At 43.5% G+C, this 23,697-nt stretch overlaps 1 protein-coding gene across 1 annotated transcript in view; it reads left to right on the forward strand.

Moving 5' to 3' along the window:
- Positions 1-23,697, forward strand: part of LOC146785466 (period circadian protein homolog 2-like) — a 484,700-nt gene that overhangs the window by 165,814 nt on the left and 295,189 nt on the right. Inside the window, exons 7-9 of the mRNA XM_085634530.1 lie at positions 13,864-14,006; positions 15,117-15,195; positions 17,902-18,008. Coding sequence (XP_085490656.1) covers positions 13,864-14,006; positions 15,117-15,195; positions 17,902-18,008 — 329 coding nt within the window. The remainder of the gene's footprint in view (positions 1-13,863; positions 14,007-15,116; positions 15,196-17,901; positions 18,009-23,697) is intronic.

Genomic DNA, 23,697 nt, shown 5'->3' on the forward strand with positions numbered 1-23,697 from the left:
TGAAGGACAGAGCCTAGAAGTCTTTGAACAGTGATTGCAAGGTTTAGACGGTGTATATCTCCAATCTCATAGCCATGCTAAGGCCAGCATGTGATCTCTTTAGGGCACTCTTTGCTTTCTTATCACTTGGATTGGGTAGAGACACCTGATCTGAAAGCTTCCCTATGAGAGTAGCCAAAAATGGTCAACAACCACTGTCTGTGGGAGTTCTGAGACTCCTTTTGCCAAAGGTGGAGCCATCCCATATATCTCGGGACAGAAATTATTTCAGGATTTTTCAACTCCTGTTTAAGAGGATTAATCACTGCTGGAATGAAGGGTACTCTAGGAATGAGAGGCTTGTGAAACTGTCAAAAACAATCCCTGCTTGAACTTTCTTGAATATGTTTGACTGGAATTTGAAGGTTGCAGGATAAATAAGAAATGATCTGCTTTAGACCCTCTCTTCGGATATACTTGCCCTAGGAGTAGGAAAATCTACAGAAAGCCCAGCTTGCTCTTAATCATAATCTGGGCTGCCCAGGAGGATATCGTAGATGGGCAAGAAATTGAAAAATCGTATCTTCCATAGGAAGAAGATGAAGAAGGAGGAGGAAGATGATTTTAAACTTCTGGCAAGGATTTCAGAATTTTCTGCAGGTCTCTATCAGAAAAGGTAAGGGAACTGTACTGCCCCTGTTCTACATCTACTCTCTTCAGACATTTTTGGCTAGGGCAGTCAAGTGAGGAATGGCATCTCTTCTGAGAATATTTACCCATGGTTTAGGTGACTGGAAATGCAGAGCCACAAAGACTAGCAGTATAGAAAGCCCCCTCCTTAAATAGTGTCTGGGGCCTGAAGGAAAGGTGACCAAGGAGAAGCCTTAAAATAAATGCACTTCTCTTATTTTCCCTGTTTTCCCCTCTTTGAAAAAAATAAATAAGCTTTCTTATTTTTTCTAAAAGAGAAAAAATTCATACATTTGGAAAGCTATTTAAAATGTACAAACCTTACCTTCATAACTGGTCACCAGCACCCATTTTCCTAGTAGCCTGTAAAAAACTGGGTCCCGCCAGGTCTCTGTAACCCTGAGGGTCGGGCTCAGCCCAGAAGGTATAAATAAATGGGCTATTAGTCACTCATGGCCAGTGCCGAAATACATACAGTGGTTGTGTGTGTAATCACTGCAGCGAAGCACCAGCACTCAAGGCCTATCATCGTGTTCACAGGGCCTGCAAGCACAACAGCCCTGTGTGGCTTCCCCTGGATGCCCCCAAGTGCCTGTCACACTGTATCACCTTAACCTTTTTTTTTTGCAGCAAAGTTCAGTCAACTAGATGATGGTGCAATCTCATATACGTTTTTAACTACTCTTCAACGAAGATATGTTTATTTGAGTTTTTATTTTGAACGAAAAGTATGTTTGTGTCTCGTGTGATTGTTGATACAGATACTTAGCATATTCCATCCACCTAGTGTTGGGCCAATACATTTGCAAATAATTTTTCTTTGAAGAGTCTCTCAAGTAACAAGATATGCTGTGACTCCTCCTGTTCATGTATATTGCGCATGGGCAACAACTTCATCATAGAAGGGTTTTTTTTCACGATCAGGTGCGGTCATTCACCCAACGGGCTCCACCATCATTGTGTTTCTTCACGTTTTTGTCAGACCCTTCTGTGTTTCCTATACCCTGCCTTGTTGGGATGCTTCCAGCTTGAACGCCATTTCTCCTTGACGGTCACAAACTTCAGTACCTTCGAAGACTGTCCTCTTCACCAAAGTCATCAAGGGCTTGTTGTTCTTCGATGGCTCAGCACTGTTAATGACCCACCATAGCCTGAGAATGCCGCACTACTTATGGAAACACACCATTTCAGAATTGCCCTTGATGCCATGCCAAATATCAATGGACAGAACATCATGAAGTATGTAATCTGTGCCTATCCCCCAACCATGATGACTCCACTTGCTTGCTGAGCCTGGCTTTCTATTTGAAGAAAACACTTTGTTACTGTAGAGAATGCCACTAGACACACAGCAATATGTAATGCCAGGACCTATCCGGCATCCCAGGCATTTTCTGGTAGGAACATCCCCTCGGCACCCAGGAACAGGTAAAGCTGGACTGTCCGGGCTCCCTTTGGCATAGCCCTCTCCCAGTTCTGAGTCTGTGTTGTCAAGCTAGTCTGACAATCAGTGGGAGGGCTTTCCAAAAAAGGACCCCATACGGTGGCAGAGCACTGCTCTAAGTGAGTTGTGCATCAAGCCATGAGCACTGCATTTGAGTTAGACTAGCCACAGGCCCGACTTGGGTCTTGGTTGCCCCAACAAAAGGCCTCAGCACCTGCCAAGCCTTAAGCCAGGGGCATTGACCCCCATCAACCCCTAATGCCCCGGCCGATCCAAGGGCATTGACTACCAACACCACCACCACCAGAGGCTGGCACCGACTCCTTCATCGTCATCCGTCCACAAACTGGAGTTGACGCAGAAGCTTATGTTGCACATGAAGAGATGATGTCTGACTAGGTGAGTTTTCTCTTTGGCATGTGGATGGCTGGACCATAGTATAGCCTTTCCAAAGTTTCATGACACTGCAGATTTTGTTGAGACTTTGGGCAGCCAAATTGGGGGTCAGTGTGTCATAACGTCAAATAGAAAAACACATGCAATAAGGTACCCATTTAGGATCAGGCTGAAAATCAAGTTCTGAAAAATGCATTACAAAATGTTTTCAGCTATGAGAAAAACTGGTTACTTTCTGTTTAGAATGCATGTATGAGACAAACAATTGAATGTGACAAAAAGTGTTATGTTGGTTGTAATATTTCTGATGTAAAATTCACCCTTGTAAAAAAGCACCCATCTGTAAGCAAAATAATACTCCAAGCAACAAGTGGCATGAGTTGAGATACATATGCTCTTCTGGGATGCTCTAAAATGTGATTGATAACTCTTAAAGCAATGAGTGAAGTAGTCTGACTAAAAATAATTAGTGTATAATCAAAGGGGGGACAAGAGACCTGGTTATTTTAAGAGGTCCTGTTCCTGTGCTCCTAAGAGTTTATATGGTTCATCAAAAGGGAGCAGTTCCTCTCTAGAGGCCAAAGTGATAAGTATCACTGGCTAACTGTAGTATTTTGGTCTCAGTGATGGGAAGAGAAGGGGGGAAGATCTGAATTTCAGATCTTAATGCCCTCACACACCTGTTAGGGTGTCATGCTTCATCATTGGGCGCTCCCCGTCGGACCGGCGCTGCAATGTCCAACGGGCCTGGTGGCATCTTTATCGGAGATCTTCTGATCTGAGAACGCCGTTTGTGAAGGGTGTATGTGGGTTAAGGAAGTCAATGACTCCTGATACAAGTGAAAATGTGATTAAAATAGGCCGTGGCCCTGTTAATTCTTTTATTAGAGTGTTGGGGCTGGGACTAAGTAAAACCAGTGAGGCTACTGCAATGAGTCAAGGTATTAGGGTAGCCTATAGTTGACTGGGGTCAACATGTTTCGTGTCATCACTGCTCCGAGATAGAGCGACACTTCTTCAGGACCAGAGGTAGATCAATGTATGTGGTGACCTCTGTCGGTCAGAGAAGGAGTGGGATCTACCCCTAATAGGTTCAAGTCCCTAGTTCAGGGTTCTTGTAGAGAGGCTCCACCTAAAAGGATGGAGACAAAAAAGAAAGAAGGGGAAAGGGGGTACCATCAACAACTGGTGGAGGTAAGGCTATTCAACATGATCAGGATGGGTAAAGAACCCATGCTAGAAGCAGAAGATTACTTGTCTTCGCTGACAACAATTCGTAAAAGAAAAGATTAAAAGTATACATGAACTAACGTGTGTGGAAAGAAATGTTTAACACAGTATTATTAAACAATCATCTAGGATCTCTGAGGTGGATCCAGCACGGTGCTTACGCAAGGGTAGATCGATGGTGACTCACAACCAATTCTTACCTCAGTGAAGTAGGGTGGGAGGCCTCATAGGTGAGGGAGAGACGACCCGACTACTGGAACGGGCCAACTAGATGAAAAGGGTTAGATCCAGATTATAAGTAGATACACGGACAAGTAAGAGTGTTACTCTAGGGTTAAGTGAGAGTGTGAGAGGTATCATGCAACGTTGTGCATATCTGCCTTAATAAACAGTGACTTATGGGATCGTGAGAAAAATCCGCAGAGACCAAGGATAGTGAAAACCCGCACTGGTTACGGGTGTGGGGCTGGGTGTAAACTTGCCACGATTCATATTGGAGGCTGCCTGGTAGTCCATATCACACGCGGTATATGTGTGGACACCCGGGATCCGTGTAATACACCTACATCCTCTGAGAAATCAGAAGATGAGGGACTGTGGTGCATGTATATACCACAAGTATGAGCCGTGTGTGTGATACCAGCGGTGACATGCATACTGTGATAGCGCTGATAGTGTCTCTCAAATACGTTTACAGGGTATATGCCAGTGTCTCTAGGGGTGCACACGTAAAAATGTCATAATGTGTGGCCATATGCTCTAACGACATGCAGACACTACATATTTAAACAGCAGTTAATGCTATGAGGCCGTATGTGGTAAAAAGCTCCTAGAGATCGGAGCATGTTCCCGACAAGCAAACGACTGAAGCGCGTGTCTAGGGCTGTCAGCGTGCTCTAGCACACAGCAGTGGTGGAGGGCCTGGACTCAGATTATGGGTGGCGAGAAGTCATGCCGTGCTAAGCAGGAAAGGATGTGGAGTCTTACGACATGCAACGGCTGAAGACATGAAGAATGCTAAAGATATTAAAAAGTGTTAAAAATGCGGGCACAATACGGCTCACGATGGAAAGTGGCGGCATAAGAGGGAGCATCGGACTTACCCGTGTGTGGGTGCGGGCTCGCATTGGAACCAGCGTGTCTGCTCCTCACCTGGATATTACCGCATCTGTGCTGCGTCCGAAGTCTTAAGCCATGGAGACGCGCCGAAGTCGCGCGAGAGTACCCGCGGGGGCGTTATCTTGTCACGAGATGAGTAGCCTGTCTACGTGAAGACAGACTCATGACAAGTGTGAAAGGTAAAAGATCAGAGCTGCATTATGGGGCAAAAAACATCACTATGGTGATGTAAAAATCTTGGTGAGATAATTAAAAGTGCCCAGCATATTAGAAGAACAGGAAATAAATTAAATAATAAAGGCACATAGTGAGAGCCTTAGCATACACTGTCTGTCGGTGGTGTTAATAAAGTGAAGTGAATGCTGGTTGCTAGAAAATTGAGGGAGTAGCTAATGGATAGAATCCAGAGTGCAAGAATACAAGTCAATACCGACCAGCATTGGGCGTGGTACTGAGGGGGGGGGGAAGAGGAAGGACAGGATTAGAGTTGTGGTGTCTACATAGGTTGTGGGGACAGGCACAACTACTCTTTATCCTGGGGTATCTGTGGTCCATAATACTGAAATAGTGGTGAGTGAGTAAATCTCAGTGTATCATATTTGTTCAGAAGTAAAGTTAGGGAATGTTGGAGGCACGGACTTTGTTGTGTAGGTTTTAGTTTATTTCTGTCCATGGGATGTCATAGTTGAGGCCCCATCTTCTGTAGAAAGGCGGAAAATCCATCTTTGTTTGGTTTCAAAAAGTTTTTGGCAAGACCATGTGGGGTTGCTTTTGAGCACTGTCCAGTGCAGTTTGTTGAGTCCATGTTGGTGCGTAATGTAATGAGTACTCATTTTTGTGGTAGATTTTCCACACCGTATGTTGCTTCGGTGTTCCATGATTCTTGTTTTTACAGGATGTGTGGTCATACCAATGTATCGCAAGATGCATGGACAAGTGATCAGGTAGACACAGTTTTTTTAATTACAGTTCGTGTGGCTCTTTTGGGTCCAAACTTTTCCTGTTTCCAGGGTGAGTTCTTTAGTTTCCTTAGTAAGGTTGTATACTCCACATTCGCCACAGGGGTAGTGCCCTCGTACTGGTGATGTTCCCCATAGGGTACCCTGGGTGTACAGCTTGGTAGTTTTTGGACGTGTGTGCACCAGAATATCACGTAGATTTCTCGTTCATTTGTTGGCAAACCTTGGTTTAGGTAACGACAGTTGGCCCTTGGTGAGAATCTTCCAATTTTTTGTGATAATTCTCTGGATTTTGTTTGATTCTGATGAGTAGGTGGTCACACATGTTAGTGTTTCATCCGTCTTCTTTTCTTTGGGTTCTAGAAGAGCCTCTTGGTTGTTAATGAGGGCTCTTTTATTCGATCTTTTAATAATGGTGTCGGGGTAATGTCTTGCTCTAAGGTGGTTGCTTAAAGTAATGGCCTCCTTTTTGTAGTCAGCAGTCGTACCACAGTTTCTACGGAGGCGCAGGAATTGACCGAAGGGTAAGTTGTTCCTCAGGGCTTTGGGATGATGACTTCCATACTGCAGTAGGCTATTCCGGTCCGTCGGTTTCTTGTAAGTATGTGTGGAGAGGATGCCATCCCGTAGAGTAATGGTAAGGTCCAGAAAGTGGATTGCAGTGGGTGAAGTTGACCGGGTATATTACAGATAGGGGTCCAGGTAGTTGACCCATGTGGAAAACCTGTTGCAAGTCTCTGTGTCTCCCTTCCACAAGATAAAGATGTCGTCAATATAACGTTTCCAAAGGATGATGTTGTTGGCGTAGGTGTTGTTATCTGTTATGTGGAGGCGTTCAAATTCTGCGACATAGAGACAGGCCAGGCTCGGTGCGAATGTGCTGCCCATAAAAGTTCCTTGGGTCTGGTGGAAAAATTGGTCCTTGAATTGGAAGAAGTTCTCACACATGGCTATGGTGGCACATTCCATTATGAAGGACACTGGAGTGTTGGAATTCTTTGAGGAGGAGTTCTTCTATAACCCTGAGTGTCTCTGTTTGAGGAATATTCGTGTAGAGGGCCTCCACATCCAATGTCATCAAAAGATTGATATCTCCATTTGTAGGAGTGTCAGTTAGTAAGTTGAGCATGTCTCTGGTGTCTTGTAGGTATGAAGGTATTCTTTTCACCAAGGGGCGGAGGAAGTGGTCACAGAACTTGCTAAGAGGTTCTAGTAGTGATCCAATCCCGAGACGATGGGGCGTCCTGGGTGTGGATCAACCCCCTTATGAATTTTGGGTAGAGTATAGAAGGCGGGGGTTCTGGGTTGTGAATTCACCAAGAATTCTGCCTCATTCTTGGTGATCCATCCTTGTGTTTCTGCTGATTCTACGATAGATCTTATCCTCATCATTAGTCTCCCTGTCGGATCTCCTTTAATCTTAGTGTAGTATTTGTCTTGGGAGAGTTGACGGAGACATTCCAGGTCATAATTTGACGTGTCCAATAGGACAATAGCTCCTCCCTTGTCTGCTGGTTTGATAGTGATGGTGGTATCTTCATTCAGAGATTTTATCGCTGCCCTCTCGATAGCCGGTAGGTTGTTGTACTGGGATTTTTCAGTGATGTTTCACACTTCTTTGATAACGGCTTGTTCAAACGTCAGTATCTTGTGTGGGGTGATGCCATCGTGTGGTATGAAGGTCGAAGGAGAGCGTAAACCGGTATCCGTGGTTTCCTGAGATGGTTTGTCTTGGAAGAACGCTCGCAGTCGTAACTTCCTAAAGACGTTGTAGAATTCTTTATGTAGAAGGAATCGATCCAGTTTTGGTGTGGGTACAAACCCTAGGCCCATATTGAGTACTCTTTTTTCATCTGGGGTTAGAGCTCTAGTGGAAAGATTGACCACTAGGTCCTGTTGTTCTTCCTGCTCCTCAGTTCCATTCATTCCTGTTGTTGAGCCCCCCAAAGAATTATACAACTTCTTTAGGAAGTTACGACTGCGAGCGTTCTTCCAAGACAAAACATCTCAGGAAACCACCGATACCGGTTTACGCTCTCCTTTGACCTTCATACCACACGATGGCATCACCCCACACGAGATACTGACGTTTGAACAAGCCGTTATCAAAGACGTGGGAAACATTACTGAAAAATCCCAGTACAACAACCTACCGGCTATCGAGAGCGCAGCGATAAAATCTCTGAATGAAGATACCACCATCACTATCAAACCAGCAGACAAGGGAGGAGCTATTGTCCTATTGGACACGTCAGATTATGACCTGGAATGTCTCCATCAACTCTCCCAAGATAAATACTACACTAAGATTAAAGGAGATCCGACAGGAAGACTAATGACGAGGATAAGATCTATAGTAGAATCAGCAGAAACACAAGGATGGATCACCAAGAATGAGGCAGAATTCTTGGTGACATTACAACCCAGAACCCCCGCCTTCTATACTCTACTCAAAATTCATAAAGGGGTTGATCCACCCCCAGGACGCCCCATCGTCTTGGCGATTGGATCACTACTAGAACCTCTTAGCAAGTTCTGTGACCACTTCCTCCGCCCCTTGGTGAAAAGAATACCTTCATACCTACAAGACACCAGAGACGTGCTCAACTTACTAACTGACACTCCTACAAATGGAGATATCAATCTTTTGATGACATTGGATGTGGAGGCCCTCTACACGAATATTCCTCAAACAGAGACACTCAGGGTTATAGAAGAACTCCTCCTCAAAGAAGAATGGAAGTCCAACACTCCAGTGTCCTTCATAATGGAATGTGCCACCATAGCCATGTGTGAGAACTTCTTCCAATTCAAGGACCAATTTTTCCACCAGACCCAAGGAACTTCTATGGGCAGCACATTCGCACCGAGCCTGGCCTGTCTCTATGTCGCAGAATTTGAACGCCTCCACATAACAGATAACAACACCTACGCCAACAACATCATCCTTTGGAAACGTTATATTGACGACATCTTTATCTTGTGGAAGGGAGACACAGAGACTTGCGACAGGTTTTTCACATGGGTCAACTCTGAAATTTACCTGGTCAACTTCACCCACTGCGATCCACTTTCTGGACCTTACCATTACTCTACGGGATGGCATCCTCTCCACACATACTTACAAGAAACCGACGGACCGGAATAGCCTACTGCAGTATGGAAGTCATCATCCCAAAGCCGTGAGGGACAACTTACCCTTCGGCCAATTCCTGCGCCTCCGTAGAAACTGTGGTACGACTGCTGACTACAAAAAGGAGGCCATTAGTTTAAGCAACCACCTTAGAGCACAACATTACCCTAACACCATTATTAAAAGATCGAAAAAAAGAGCCCTCAATAACAACTGAGAGGCTCCTCTAGAACCCAAAGAAAAGAAGACGGATGAAACACTAACATGTGTGACCACCTACACATCAGAATCAAACAAAATCCAGAGAATTATCACAAAAAATTGGAAGATTCTCACCACGGGCGAATTGTCGTTACCTAAACCAAGGTTTGCCAACAAACGAACAAGCAATCTACGTGATATTCTGGTGCACACACGTCCAAAAACTACCAAGCTGTACACCCAGGGTACCCTATGGGGAACATCACCAGTACAAGGGGACTACCCCTGTGGCGAATGTGGAGTATTCAACCTTACTAAGGCAACTAAAGAACTCACCCTGGAAACAGGAAAAGTTTGGACCCAAAACAGCCACACGAACTGTAATTCAAAAAACTGTGTCTACCTGATCACTTCTCCATGCAACTTGCGATACATTGGTATGACCACACGTCCTGTAAAAACAAGAATCATGGTACACCGAAGCAACATACGGTGTGGAAAATCTACCACAAAAATGAGTACTCATTACATTACGCACCAACATAGACTCAACGAACTGCACTGGACAGTGCTCGAAAGCAACCCCACATGGTCTTGCCAAAAAACTTTTCGAAACCGAACAAGGATGGATTTTCCGCCTTTCCACACAAGATAGGGGCCTCAACGATGACATCCCGTGGACAGAAATAAACTAAAACCTACACAACAAAGTCCGTGCCTCCAACATTCCCTACCTTTACTTCTGAACCAATATCATACACTGAGATTTACTCACTCACCACTATTTCAGTATTATGGACCACAGATACCCCAGGGTAAAGAGTAGTTGTGCCTGTCCCCACGACCTATGTAGACACCACAACTCTAATCCTGTTTTTCCTCTCCCCCCCCCTCAGTACCACGCCTAATGCTGTTCGATTTTGACTTGTATTCTTGCACACTGGCTTCTATTCATTAGCTACTCCCTCTATTTTCTAGCTACCAGCATTCACTTCACTTTATTAACACCACCGACAGACAGTGTCTGCTAAGGCTCTCACTATGTGCCTTTAATATTTAATTTATTTCCGGTTCTTCTAATATGCTGGGCACTTTTAATGATCTCACCAAGATTTTTACATCACCATAGTAATGGTTTTTGCCCCATTATGCAGCTCTGATCTTTTACCTTTCACACTTGTCATGAGTCTGTCTTCACGTAGTCAGGCTACTCATCTCGTGACAAGATGGCGCCGCCGCGTGTACTCTCGCTCGACTTCGGCGCGCCTCCATGGCTTAAGACTTCGGACAGAGCACAGATGCGGTAATATCCAGGTGAGGAGCAGACACGCTGGTTCCAATGCGAGCCCGCACCCACACACGGGTAAGTCCGATGCTCCCTCTTACGTCGCCACTTTCCATCGTGAGCCGTATTGACTTTTTAATATCTTTAGCATTCTTTATGTCTCCAGCCGTTGCATGTCGTAAGACTCCACGTCCTTTCCTGCTTAGCATGGCATGACTTCTCGCCACCCATAATCTGAGTCCAGGCACTCCACCACTGCTGTGGGCTAGAGCATGCTGACAGCCCTAGACACGCGCTTTAGTCGTTTGCTAGTCGGGAATATGCTCCGATCTCTAGGAGCTTTTTACCACATACGGCCTCATAGCATTAACTGCTGTTTAAATATGTAGTGTCTGCATGTCGTTAGAGCATACAGCCACACATTATGAAATTTTTATGTGTGCGCCCCTAGAGAGCGCTATCACAGTATGCATGTCACCGCTGGTATCACACACACGGCTCATACTTGTGGTATATACATGCACCACAGTCCCTCATCTTCTGATTTCTCAGGGGATGTAGGTGTATTACACGGCTCCCGGGCGTCCACACATATACCGCGTGTGATATGGATTACCAGGCAGCCTCCAATATGAATTTTGGCAAGTTTACACCCAGCCCCACACCCGTAACCAGTGCGGGTTTTCACTATCCTTGGTCTCTGCGGATTTTTCTCACGATCCCATACGTCACTGTTTATTAAGGCAGATATGCACAACGATGCATGATACCTCCCACACTCTCACTTAACCCTGGAGTAACACTCTTATGTGTTGTCCGTGTATCTTCTGGTACTCTGGATCTAACCCTTTTCATCTAGTGGGCCTGTTCCAGTAGTCGGGTCGTCTCTCCCTCACCTATGAGGCCTCCCACCCTACTTCGCTGAGGTAAGAATTGGTTGTGAGTCACCATCGATCTACCCTTGCGTAAGCACCGTGCTGGATCCATCTCAGAGATCCTAGATGATTGTTTTATAATACTGTTTTAACCATTTCTTTCCACACACGTTAGTTCATGTATACTTTTAATCTTTTCTTTTACGAATTGTTGTCAGCGAAGACAAGTAATCTTCTGCTTCTAGCATGGGTTCCTTACCCATCCTGATCATGTTGAATAGCCTTACCTCCACCAGTTTTTGATGGTACCCCCTTTCCCCTTGCACTTTCATTCTTTTTTGTCTCCATCCTTTTAGGTGGAGCCTCTCTACAAGAACCCTGAACTAGGGACTTGAACCTATTAGGGGTAGATCCCACTCCTTGTCTGACCGACAGAGGTCACCACATACATTGATCTACCTCTGGTCCTGAAGAAGTGTCGCTCTATCTCGGAGCAGTGATGACACGAAACATGTTGACCCCAGTCAACTAAAGTCTACCCTAATACCTTGACTCATTGCAGTAGCTTCACTGGTTTTACTTATTCCCAGCACCAACACTCTAATAAAAGAATTAACAGGGCCAGGGCCTATTTTAATCCCATTTTCACTTGTATCAGGAGTCATTGAATTCCTTAACCCACATACACCCTACACAAATGTCGTTCTCAGATCAGAAGATCTCCGATAAAGATGCCACCAGGCCCGTTGGACATTGCAGCGCCGTTCCGACGAGGAGCGCCCAATGATGAAGCATGACACCCTAACAGGTGTGTGAGGGCATTAAGATCTGAAATTCAGATCTCTCCCCCTTCTCTTCCCACCACTGAGACCAAAATACTACAGTTAGCCAGTGATACTTATCACTTTGGTCTCTAAAGAGGAACTGCTCCCTTTTGATGAACCATAAAAACAATTAGTGACACAAAGATGCTGAAACACAGCCCAATCTCTGCAAACAAGCTGCATTGCCAAGCCTGACCTAAAGGGATAAGCTAATACTACCAGAATGAAAAAACGCAGAATAGACGTTGTGTGAAATTCAGATAGAATGAGAATGTCATCCATCATCAACAGTTGCGGGTATTCTTCGCTTATCTGAACAAACTGGAATGAAAAACGAGAAAACCTCAGGTACAATTGGCATCACATCCAGTCAGAATTTAAAACATGAACACATGATATTCAGAAAAGCAGACCAGACATTCTCTTTTTGGGCCTTTGTTTCTCCATCAGAAGCAGCAAGTACAAAACAGTCTTCTTCTTAATTATGTTACCCCAGTAGAGCAACAGAGAAAAACACCAGACCTCTCCTAGCAAGTACAATGCCTCTCCCATACCAAGCTCACTGTAATCTTTTTTTTTCAAAAACACAATAAAGCTTATTCACAAAGTCTTTTTGGAGTCCATAAAGTAGTACCCCCAGTATTACCTTTTTACATACTCTTACACCCTTGTGCGTATTGGCTCAAGCATTTAAGATGTGACTAAAGTGGTAATATATTGGGAATTTTCATGTACAATTAGGGAAAATACAAAACACGTTTACTAATATGTACTTGGACGTTTTGCGTCTGATTCATAAAGGAAGGTAGGAGTACATAAAAGAGTACTCCTGTAGGACCATTTCCGGTGTTCATACATGCTTTTATGAATCTTCCCATATATTTTGCTACCTCCATGGGATGTTTTCTAACAGATTTGGAGATTCCCTGAGTTTGTCCATATTCCATCCATGGAGTCCCAGTTAGTTTTGCAATATATTTTTGTAGCATTAACAATTAGCTAATACTTTGAACTCCTGTTTAACGCCTTCACCATTTTGCCATCTAAGAATCATTTTAAGTGAAGCAATGGGTTTTCCTCTTTTGAAAGAACTAAGAACTTTGCTGTCTTATGTGCCGACTTTTTCGTTTTGTGAATCTACACATAACCATCTTCACTAATTACAGTTAGAACCCTTTTATAGATCAGTATCATGTGGTTTATAACTGAGATTCACAAGAAATATGCATATAGGTGATCACTAGCTTGGCACAAAGTGGGGTTGCAAATCTTCATCCTGATCACCTCATCTCTTTGATCCACAAAGTCATGAACTTGAAACCATTTGCAAAGAAGCGTATCAATCTACATGATGCATTCGAACTGTGCATATCTTAAATAAGTGCAGACAAAAAATAAATTGCAGATGTTGCAGCCAGTTGGAAGACGTGTGTTTTCCATATATCTCACTTTTTTTTATCAAGTATTCCAGCAATACAAAATAAAGTGTACTGAAAAAGAAAATGTGTTGGTTCTAAATAAGAAAAAAACAGTCTAAATCTGAACTCCTCCCCAAAACATGTTATAAAGCTTCTCATCAATAAGCACTTGAACTATCTCTTTATTGTATGTCACCATCACCTCCATAATCTCCAGACTTTTATCCAGATGGCCATAAAAGCAGCATGAAACTCAGAGATAAGCTTAACTACCTTTGTTAACAGTTACTTCACATATTTCTTTTGACAGCAGTAGCAAGAATCATGAAAATGGAGTCGATTACCACCCATTTCGGATGACCCCTTATCTTCTCAAAGTCCAAGAAGCAAAAAATCCAGAACACCAGCTGTGCTGTATACTGTTTGCAGAAAGAGTGCACTCTGGATATGAAGGTAAAAAATCGTTGTATTTTGACAGCCTGTAGATCAAGGCCTGACACTAAACTAAATGCAAACATGAAAAATGTTTTGTGGTTTAAATGTGTTTATTCCTTAAAATAAAGCAAGATGAAAATATTCACAACAATACTTCATCCCATCGATCCTCGAAACCCCTCAGAAAGACTGGGTACATCTCTCAGAGCCCCCTTCACCCTCAACCTATAGAATAGCCTCCAAGAAAAACTATGACTGAGTACACTTGTGTGAACAAATACATTTCCCCGCCATAATCCACTTTTAACCGTATAGGAAACCCTGTGCATCCCCGCAGAATGTTCTCCACCAAATATTTCTTCATCTTCTTCTTCCTCCCCAATAACTCAGGATTCCAACTGGAAAGAGCAGGAAACAGACACCTCCCATTAACAGAGTAGCCGTCAGTAGTTACTTCAGCGTGCTACTGCCAATAACACAGTCAACACGCCACCATTTTAAGTATCGCTTTTCCAGACAACCTGGGACATCCAAAACACCCCTCAGAGCCAATGCATGAACATCGAAGCTTTTCACACCCAACTAAAATCCAGTGCAGATCCTGATACTCCCTGACTCATCACACTCATCCATGCACATCAGAAAACATGCATTTAGCACAGACCCCAGATGCTCACTGCAAATATACCAAACTTAGGGATCTTATTTACAGTTAGTGAACACTTCTAACATTGATGGATTGAAAAGACCCGCTGCGTAACCCTTACAATATTAAGCAGCATTACTTAGTCTTGTTCCTTTGCCCCTAACAGAATCAGTCCTCACTGAAACCCCATGTTCCACACTACCTGACTCCTATTTTATATCTTTCCAGTCTGACATATCTCAGGGAACAACCTCTATTCTGTGGCGCGTTTCAGTCGGCACAGAACAGATGCAATATGCTTGTTTCTTTACAAGGAAATTTCTCTGCTATTTGATATAACAGTTATATTATTTTCTGGAAACATTCAAATTGATGTAGCATATTCATTTAACATAATGAAAACTGTGCTTTATACCTACAAGAAATTGTCAATATGTTGAAACATGAAAGTACTGAAAATAGTAACATTTTATTTTTTTCAGCACCCAGAATCCCTCCTGATAAAAGGATTTTTACAACTACCCACACCCCAAATTGTCTGTTCCATGATATTGATGAAAGGTAACGAAAATTCACTATCAATTGGGGAATGTACTTCTTTGTGTGTATATAGATTAACACCTGTCCATTCTGGGCCTCATCTTCGTGGCACATTTCTCCCCAATCAACATTACAACTTTACTTGGTATTATCTATAGATTTTTAGCTATTTTTTTCTTTATCTACAGCAATTCAAAATGTCCATCCTTCCCACTCAGGCAGATAGCTATCTACAGACCCAGGCCTTTTTCTGTACATAAGGTGAGGATTGTGTTACATGCTGGTCATGTGCAGAAACACGTTTTTCTGTTCAGCTTCCTTGAAACAAACTTAAAGGTACAGTGGCGGCTGGTGACATTTGAAAGTTGTGAGGCGTAAAAGTTTGGGATGAGTGCACTGTGGCGAGTGAGCTCAGTGAGCGAACCCGACTGCTATAAGGGGGTTTTCCCCCCAGGAAAAATTGGAAAAAAGAGCGGACAAATGATGCATTTTCAAGCAAATTTGAGAAAGCAAAAAGGTTAGTAAAGCAATTGTGAAAGTGTAGTTATGACATCAATAATAAAAATTCATATGATATCAAATTGCAACTCTTGTTCTTTGTGCACTGCTACGTGCTACCCTTGAATTTTTTTAAATCCCTAAGACTTCAGTCAGGCAAGCAACATTGATGACACCACCCCCATTCTGAAAATTGTTTTAGCATCACGTCGGTACCATCCATTGAATTTGTCACCGGGCAGGCCCTGTGTTGTTAGTTTATGTCCTGAAAAATGCCTGTTTTCCGCTTTCGTCTGTTTCTCATTTTCAGCAATAATTGACATTGAGTGATGCTCCTTCGTTAAAATTGGCAGGCGAACCTTATAAAATAATTGATGAGGAGTTAGCAATGCTGTATAAAATTGGAAAATTGTTCCTTTACCATTGGAAGCCAATGTTTTAGCACCACAAATTTTAGTCAATAGAAATCTGACCAGCACGCTAAATGAGTAACTAAGAATGCTAATGTTGTAATTTGTCTAATTGTTTGAGTATGCAGTTTTGTTAGAACTGGGGGTCTCTAGTTGGCAATGGTATACACCTTTGTCCAAATAGGGACCCTTGCTTCTAGTCAGGGAAAGGGGATTACACTCCTGGATAACCCCTGCTCACCCCCTTGGTAGCTTGGCATGAGCAGACAGCCTTATCTCAGAGGCAGTGTGTTAAGCATTTGTGAACACTTACAGCAACACAGTGAAAACACTACAAATGGACACTACACAGGTTGTATAAAAATAAGTATTCTTTATATAGACTTAACACAAGACCACAAAGGACAAAAATCCACAATACTGTACTCCAAAATAGACGTAAAGATGGTTGAAGTAACTTAGTTCAAGTTGATGATAAATGCGACATGTTTCTCACAAAAGTACCTTGGATGGGCAAAGCAAAATAAACAAAAGGTTCGCAGGAAGGGTGATGTGTCGGTTCCTTGCTTCAAGGGAGGCGATGCGTCGCTCCTCAATGCTTGCGCAGAGTAGAGGATGCATCTTGTTCCTTACCGGAGAGGAGGTGATGCGTTGATTCTCATACTGCGTTCTGGTTCCGATGCAAGAAGATGGCGCCTTGATGCGATACGACAATCCGGTGTGATGCAATAAGATGGCGCCCTTGATGCGATGCGACGACGTGAAGTAGATGCGTGCACACCCGACGGCTGTGCGAAGATCTCTGCTGCTGACATTTCCAATAGGCCCCATCAGAAGTTATCTCTGCTTTCCTGCTTGCCAGTTAGATTTTTCCCAGTTGCTGCCCTGTCCGTGCGACAATACCTCTCCCCAAGGGGAGGGAGCCTGTGTGCTTCCTGCTTCGCACAGAGAGACAACGAGGGATGGCAGCAGCGTGGGAGTAAGGAGGTAAGTGTTTTTATTTTTTATTTTGTACCACCCCCCCTTCCCACCGCCTCTCCACTCTCGATACCTGCCAGCCGGCACTGTATTTATTATGCACTGTATCGTAGTTGTCACCTGCTGCCTATCCTTAGAAATTGAAAGCTCTGCCAACATAGGCTGGGTTTTTACTTTCTACATATGTTATCTGACCCGGCAGTCTGTTTTGCTGGAGGTGCATTTTTAAAAAGCACTCTTCATTGGTTGAATTCTGCAAACTATTAGTTTGACTTGTTTGTACCATCCAGTGTATTATATGATTGTATTGATTGTAAATGTATTTTTTAACAACCCTGCTTTTATATGATTAAGCCACTGTGTACCTTTATTTATTATCTTATTTATTTTACACATAGGTTTCTTGACAAATGTATATTTTATCATTTCTTTGCAATACTCAATAAAGTTATGAAAGAAATGTATTATATAAAATATTTAAGAGCTATTTTTCATTTAAGACAATATATTTTATGCATCTGTGTACATAGACTGTAAAAGAAACTCAGTTTCAGCACATGCTTGCACCTTGACAGATGCATAGGAAAAGTAAAAATGTAAAATCGTCACATCAGGAGACATTTACCTAGATGGGTTTAAAAAAATAGATTATATATTGGTAGCATACCTTACAGCACACCCTGCAACAACCACTGAAACGGATTGTTCACAGACTGTTGTATAAAAGTATTTGTAGGAAGATACTAGATAATCTGTTGTCACCTAGTGTGATTTATGCACAATTGTAACTCGATAGAAAATTGTTTGGTAATACATTGAATGTTTCTTTCTTTCTTTACAGAGCCATTCCACTCTTGGGATACCTACCTCAAGATTTGATAGGAACTCATGCGCTACTATATATTCATCCTGATGACAGACATTTATTTATAGCTATTCACAAAAAAGGTATGTGATTGAATTTGTGATGGTCAACATTTATTTGAATACTCCAGCTATTCCACATATTCCATTTGCAGAACCTTGTACCCTTCGGCAGAACTGTGTCACTCGAGCACTCTTCCCTCCATCATTCCCTTCATTGACTAAGCCTAACAATGGCAATCACCTTCATGTTAGTATAGTTAAGCTTGCTCATTTATCAAGTTACTTTTAAATCTTCGATCTAGTTAGGACAATCAATCAGCAAAATCAAGTGTAAATCTCAGTTTACATTATTGTAGCATACAACTTTATTTTCTTCATGTGTGGTTTAGGGGGTGTGTCCTTTTAAATCCCTGTCCACATTGTTCAGTTTTTTCTCACCCGCTACCACCCCCCCACCCTTTTCTAGCCTTAGTTTTCCAATATGGGAGTTTGGATACTTGCCTTAACTGCTTCTTCTGAACTTCTATTGTTACTCTGAATCCCATCTGCTCCATTGAAAAGCTTCCCTGAATGTTCAGGTGGCAAGATATCTTGGCCTCTGCTGTATTCCAATACTTTTAATGTGAATGCCTTGAATGCTATTGAGCTTTCAGTGTTTATTTTTCAGTTGTTTTACTCCTGCAGTGTATTGATGTTGATATTTTAGCTGAAGTGTCGCTTTAGTTTGTTTATTATTTCTTCTAGAGAGTTACTAGTTCAGCAGGTGTGAGTTAACACTACCATTGCAGCAGGTAGAGGTCACCTGATGAACAGTGTTGACTTCATAGGAGATTAGCTGGATAACATTCAGATATATATTTTTGGGCTTGCTCCTATTCAGGTAGGACTTAATCTTAGTCTATTTGATGATTCTTTAATGGAGTTAACATTCATGAGTTCTTAGAGTTCTAGAATTACCGTGATCCAAATTATTCTTAGTCTTTTAAAATATAGTGGAAATATGCGTGTGAAGATTGTATCCAGCCAATGTATTATTTAGAGGCTTTCACATCTTAAAATGATTAAAAGTGGAAAATCGCATGTATTAGTAGCATTTCGAACATTCCTACACCCCCACCCCCATTATCTTTAAACTTTGGCAGACTTTTCTGCAAGAGCCAGTGTTTGAGATATATGTGAATAAACTTATGTTAATAAGCAGTTAGCTTTCTGGTAACCTTTTTACTATTCCAGTTTCTCTATTGCTCTATTTTATTTATCCACATGTGTCTGAATGAAGACCAAAGGACAATTTTAGAGCTTTCTGGTAACCTTTTTACTATTCCAGTTTCTCTGTTGCTCTATTTTATTTATCCACATGTGTCTGAATGAAGACCAAAGGACAATTTTAGATCTGCCACTAATAGGCTTTTGAATGTGCTGACGTTGTTTACAGGGTGGGGTTTAATTATAGGTAAACGTCAAAGAATAAATTGGTTAATGCATGGCAATCAATCAAACAAATGAATAGCTATCATTCTCAAAATCTGCTACTTTGTCACACTGACATAAGACTTGTTCACATCTAGTAGCACCGTTGAAAGGCCGATCTTAAGAAGACTCCAAAGTCAGTACCTAGTTCTGTAAAAAAAAAAATGCTAATGAACTAAAACATTTTTGGACAATAGAGTATTAAGGTGAAAAGGCTTAAATAGAGAGACTGAAATATATACAGGTTTGCTTTAATCTATGGATTAAAGATTGGAAATAAACCCAGGAAAATCAACACTGCAGAGTTTATCATTGATTTAAAAACAGTCCCCCACAAGGTAATTAGTTAATACATTACATTGGTATGTCTTACCGTAGAACCCTGCATGAAATGCCGAATTTGCCTCGGCCAATCAAAAACCTTGAATACTGTCAATAACTACAGATATTTGCCTGTGTGTTTAGTTCAGTGAGAGTGCAAAGCAAGGGCATGATACATTATGCCTTCTTTTACCTTTGTTTGGAAGTGTTCATAAAAGCTAGCGGTCATTTCCTAATGGCGCTCCTGGAAATAGGGTGTGGGTGTCTAATACTCTCACTGTATGGTGAGCTTGGGTATCCTCATTTCTTAGCCTGTGTTGTTGGGGATTTTAGTCTGTGCCTATGTGTTTTACAGTAGCAGTACCATCATCAGTGCTGCCAATAATGCTTCTTATGTATGTCTTTATACTAGAGCTCAGTAGTAGGCACGGACACAGTATCCTGTGTCATCTTTAGTGCACTTTCATTCAAATCCCCCTTCATAACATGAACTGTATATTTATTTAAATTCTTTTAATATCAGTTTACATAGGTTATTGATCAAAATTCCCTGTATCATTAAATTGTACTCCTCTGGTAAACAGGTTAGTTGATCACTTACATCTTTTTAACTCACTTCAGGGTAATTGCTCTACAATGAAAAGGGGCAGCACACTCTTGGTCTCTTACCACAATAAATTATAAGCAGTAAGTTATGGCACTTCTAAATCTATGTGTCAGGTTCTTCGTTCCGATGTCCCCGGGGCTGTGTTGATGCTCTATGGGGGCCCACCTCTGGATGACCCCAAGTCCGGCTATTGAAACCGCGGACTTTTGGGGTGATCGAGCGGGGGAAGGAAAGGGTGGGGACTGCAGGGAGGGAGATCTGTGAAGGCAAAAGAGACAACAGAACACAGCATAAGACGTTTTGTTTCCAGTTTCTCTCAATGGAAAACACCTGCGTTATTTTAGCACGAGGGTAAACGCGAGCTTGCCCTCACCTGAAAAGGAAAATAAGGTATTGCCGGACATATGGGGGAGAGCTACAGGTCGTGGTCTTTTCGTTTGCAGGCACTAATATAAACGACAAGGAAAGGCACACGTGGGGAGAATGACAAGGATCAACATACAGACACAAACACCATATATAACTTTGTGGAGTAATACCCACTTGTGACTGCCCAGCTCACTCCTTGCCTTCGGCTTTGTAACCACCCCTCTCTCCTGTCTCGCACATATGTCTAGGAATATAAGCAGAAGAAATCAAAAGTGTAAACCAGGCCACCGCTGGGTGCGAACGCTCACTGCTAGTGTCTGCCTGGGAACTGAGGTCTGTGAGGCTGGCGTACGATACGCCTATGCTTCCTATGCCTCCGATTTGTCGGACGATTGCACTAGGTCTCTTTGTCTCAGAGTAATGTTCGGGCTCGCTCTCTGCCTGTCTTGAACAGCGAGGCTTGCCCCCTTAAGTCTATTCACTCTCTTTATACTTGGTCGCTCCCCTGCATGAGACCAGCCGGTCTCGCCAACAGAGGGGCGGGTCTGTGATTTCTCTATGACTCGGAGAGCTTGTCTCCGACTAGGATGGGTCGAGCCCCGATGGAAATACTGCCACAGTACTCCTACCTCGGTCACGACGAACCTCCGGGTTTCACGGGCCGCTACCTGGGTGATGAGCTCGTCCGAACCTTCGTCTCTCGGCGTCTCCTCGTCTCGTCTCCCTGGTCGAAGAATTATCGGCTCCGTGTGCAATGACCTTTCGCCTTTTGACGTCTTGTGGTGGGGCGTGGCGCGCATTACGCATCGCACCTCCCGCGCTGCCCATCGGGAAGTGTAGTTCTTCGCGCAGTCCTAGTGTGTCGCTAGTATCGGCCGGCGTGCGCTGATAAGTCTGACACTATGTGAGTGAAAACAACTCTGCTTAGCTTTTATGAGATTTGGTTTCATCTCAGTTCTCCTTGTAGGCATCAATGAATATCCAGTGCACATTTGGAAATTTACCAGTTGCATAAGTCGTTCAGGTCTTACAGCTTTATAGTATTATACATAACATAAACAAATTGGTATAGCTTGTGGTTCATTCTCTGAGAAGGAAGTTATCTCTTCAGATTTCATCTTCTCTGCTAATCACACTTTCTATGCAAATTGGCTAATGGCCCTTAGAGCCATCCACCTCTTCTAGTAAAAAATAAAACAGATCTTTGTGACATAACTGCAATTACTAGCTCATAGTCTTCATGCCATTTAGACTATCTCTTAGTCATAGTCTGGGCAATTACATCTTCCTTTATCCCAGTGATACAGCTAGACACATATCTTTGCTTATCTTTAGTTAGACCAATCAATCAGGGATATGCGCTACTCACCCGTGAGGGTGTCAAGGCGCTGGAGGAATGTGGGGGCTGCTGATCTGTTGGGCACTGGGGTTCAGTCGAAGAGCTAGATCTTGAGATACTTCCTGAATTGGGTTAGCAACGGGGATTGCCTAAGGTGGAGAGGCAAGGTGTTCCAGGTCTTGGCAGCGAGGTAGGTAAAGAACCTTCCTCCAGCTCTGTTCTTGTGGATCTGTGGGATGGTGGCCAGGACCAGTTGGATGGAGCGAAGGTGTCTGGGGGTACGTGGAATGAGAGGTGGTGGCTCAGATATGCCGGTCTTGTGTCATGAAGAGCTTTTTAGGCATGTGTGAGGTGCTTGAAAGTGATTCTTTTGTTGACTGGGAACCAGTGGAGTTCTCAAAGGCGTTCGGTGATTTGGCTGTGACGGGGAATGTTGAGGACCAGTCTGGCAGCGGCATTTTGAAGGTTCTGTAGTTTTCTGAGAAGTTTCTGGATGATGCCGGAGTAGAGTGAGTTGTCGTAGTAGAGTCTGATACTGATGAGTGCGTGGGTGACCGTCTTTCTGGATTCAGTGGGGATCCACCTGAATGTCTTTTGAAGCAGGCAGAGCATGTGAAAGCATGATGAGGATACAGCATTGATCTGGCGGTTCATTGTGAGCGAGGAGTTCAGTATGATGCCTTTGTGTGTGGTCTGTGGGGCTGGAGGGGTGCCCCATGTGGCGGGCCACCAGGAGTTGTCCCAAGCTGATGGGGTGGGTCCCACAATGAGTGCTTCAGTCTTGTCCGAGTTGAGTTTGAGGCAACTTTCTTTCATCCAGGTGGCAAAGGCCTTCATCCCACTGTGCAAGTTGATTCTAGGAGCTGTGGGTTCGTTGATGAGGGAGAGGATCAGCTATGTGTTGTCGGCATAGGAGACGATGTTGAGTCTGTGGTTCCTCATGATGGCTACGAAGGGGGCCATGTAGACTTTGTAGAGGGTGGGGCTCAGGGAGGAGCCCTGGGGCACTCTGCAGCTGATCTCTGTGGGTTCTGAGAGGAACGGAGGTAGTCTGACTCACTGTGTTCAACTGGTGAGGAAGGAGTGGATCCAGTTTAGGGCCTTGTCATTGATGCCAGCATCATGGAGTCTTCTGATTAGGGTGCGGTGGGATACGGTATTAAAGGCGGCCGAGAGGGCCAGAAGAATGAGGGCTGCGGTTTCGACCCTGATCAAGGAGGGAGCAGATGTCTTCATTGGTGCCAGCGAGGAGTGCGGTTCTCGGTGCTGTGGTTACTTCGGAAGCGGGATTGGGAGATGTTCAGGATGTGGTTCACTTAGCTGAACTCAGAGAGCTGGGCATTGATGGCCTTCTCAATGACCTTGGCTGGGAAGGGGAGCAGGGAGATGGGTCTGGAGTTCTTGAGGTCTGTTGTGTCAGTGGATGGGTTCTTCATCAGGGGGTTGATCTCAGTGTGAGTCCAGTCATCGGGGAAGATGGTGGTCTTGATGGAGTAGTTGATGGTGCAGCGAAACACAGGGCGATGGAGGTGGCTGCCCTATGGAAGATGTGGTGTGGGCAGGGGTCCGAGGGGGCTCCGGAGTGGATGCTCTTTATGGTCTTGAGTGTATTGTCTGTGGTGAGCGGGGTGCAGTTGAGCAGGATTCTGTTGGGGTGTGGCGTG

This window comes from Triturus cristatus, chromosome 11 (genome assembly GCF_964204655.1).
Source record: "Triturus cristatus chromosome 11, aTriCri1.1, whole genome shotgun sequence".
NCBI classification, from domain to species: domain Eukaryota; kingdom Metazoa; phylum Chordata; class Amphibia; order Caudata; family Salamandridae; genus Triturus; species Triturus cristatus.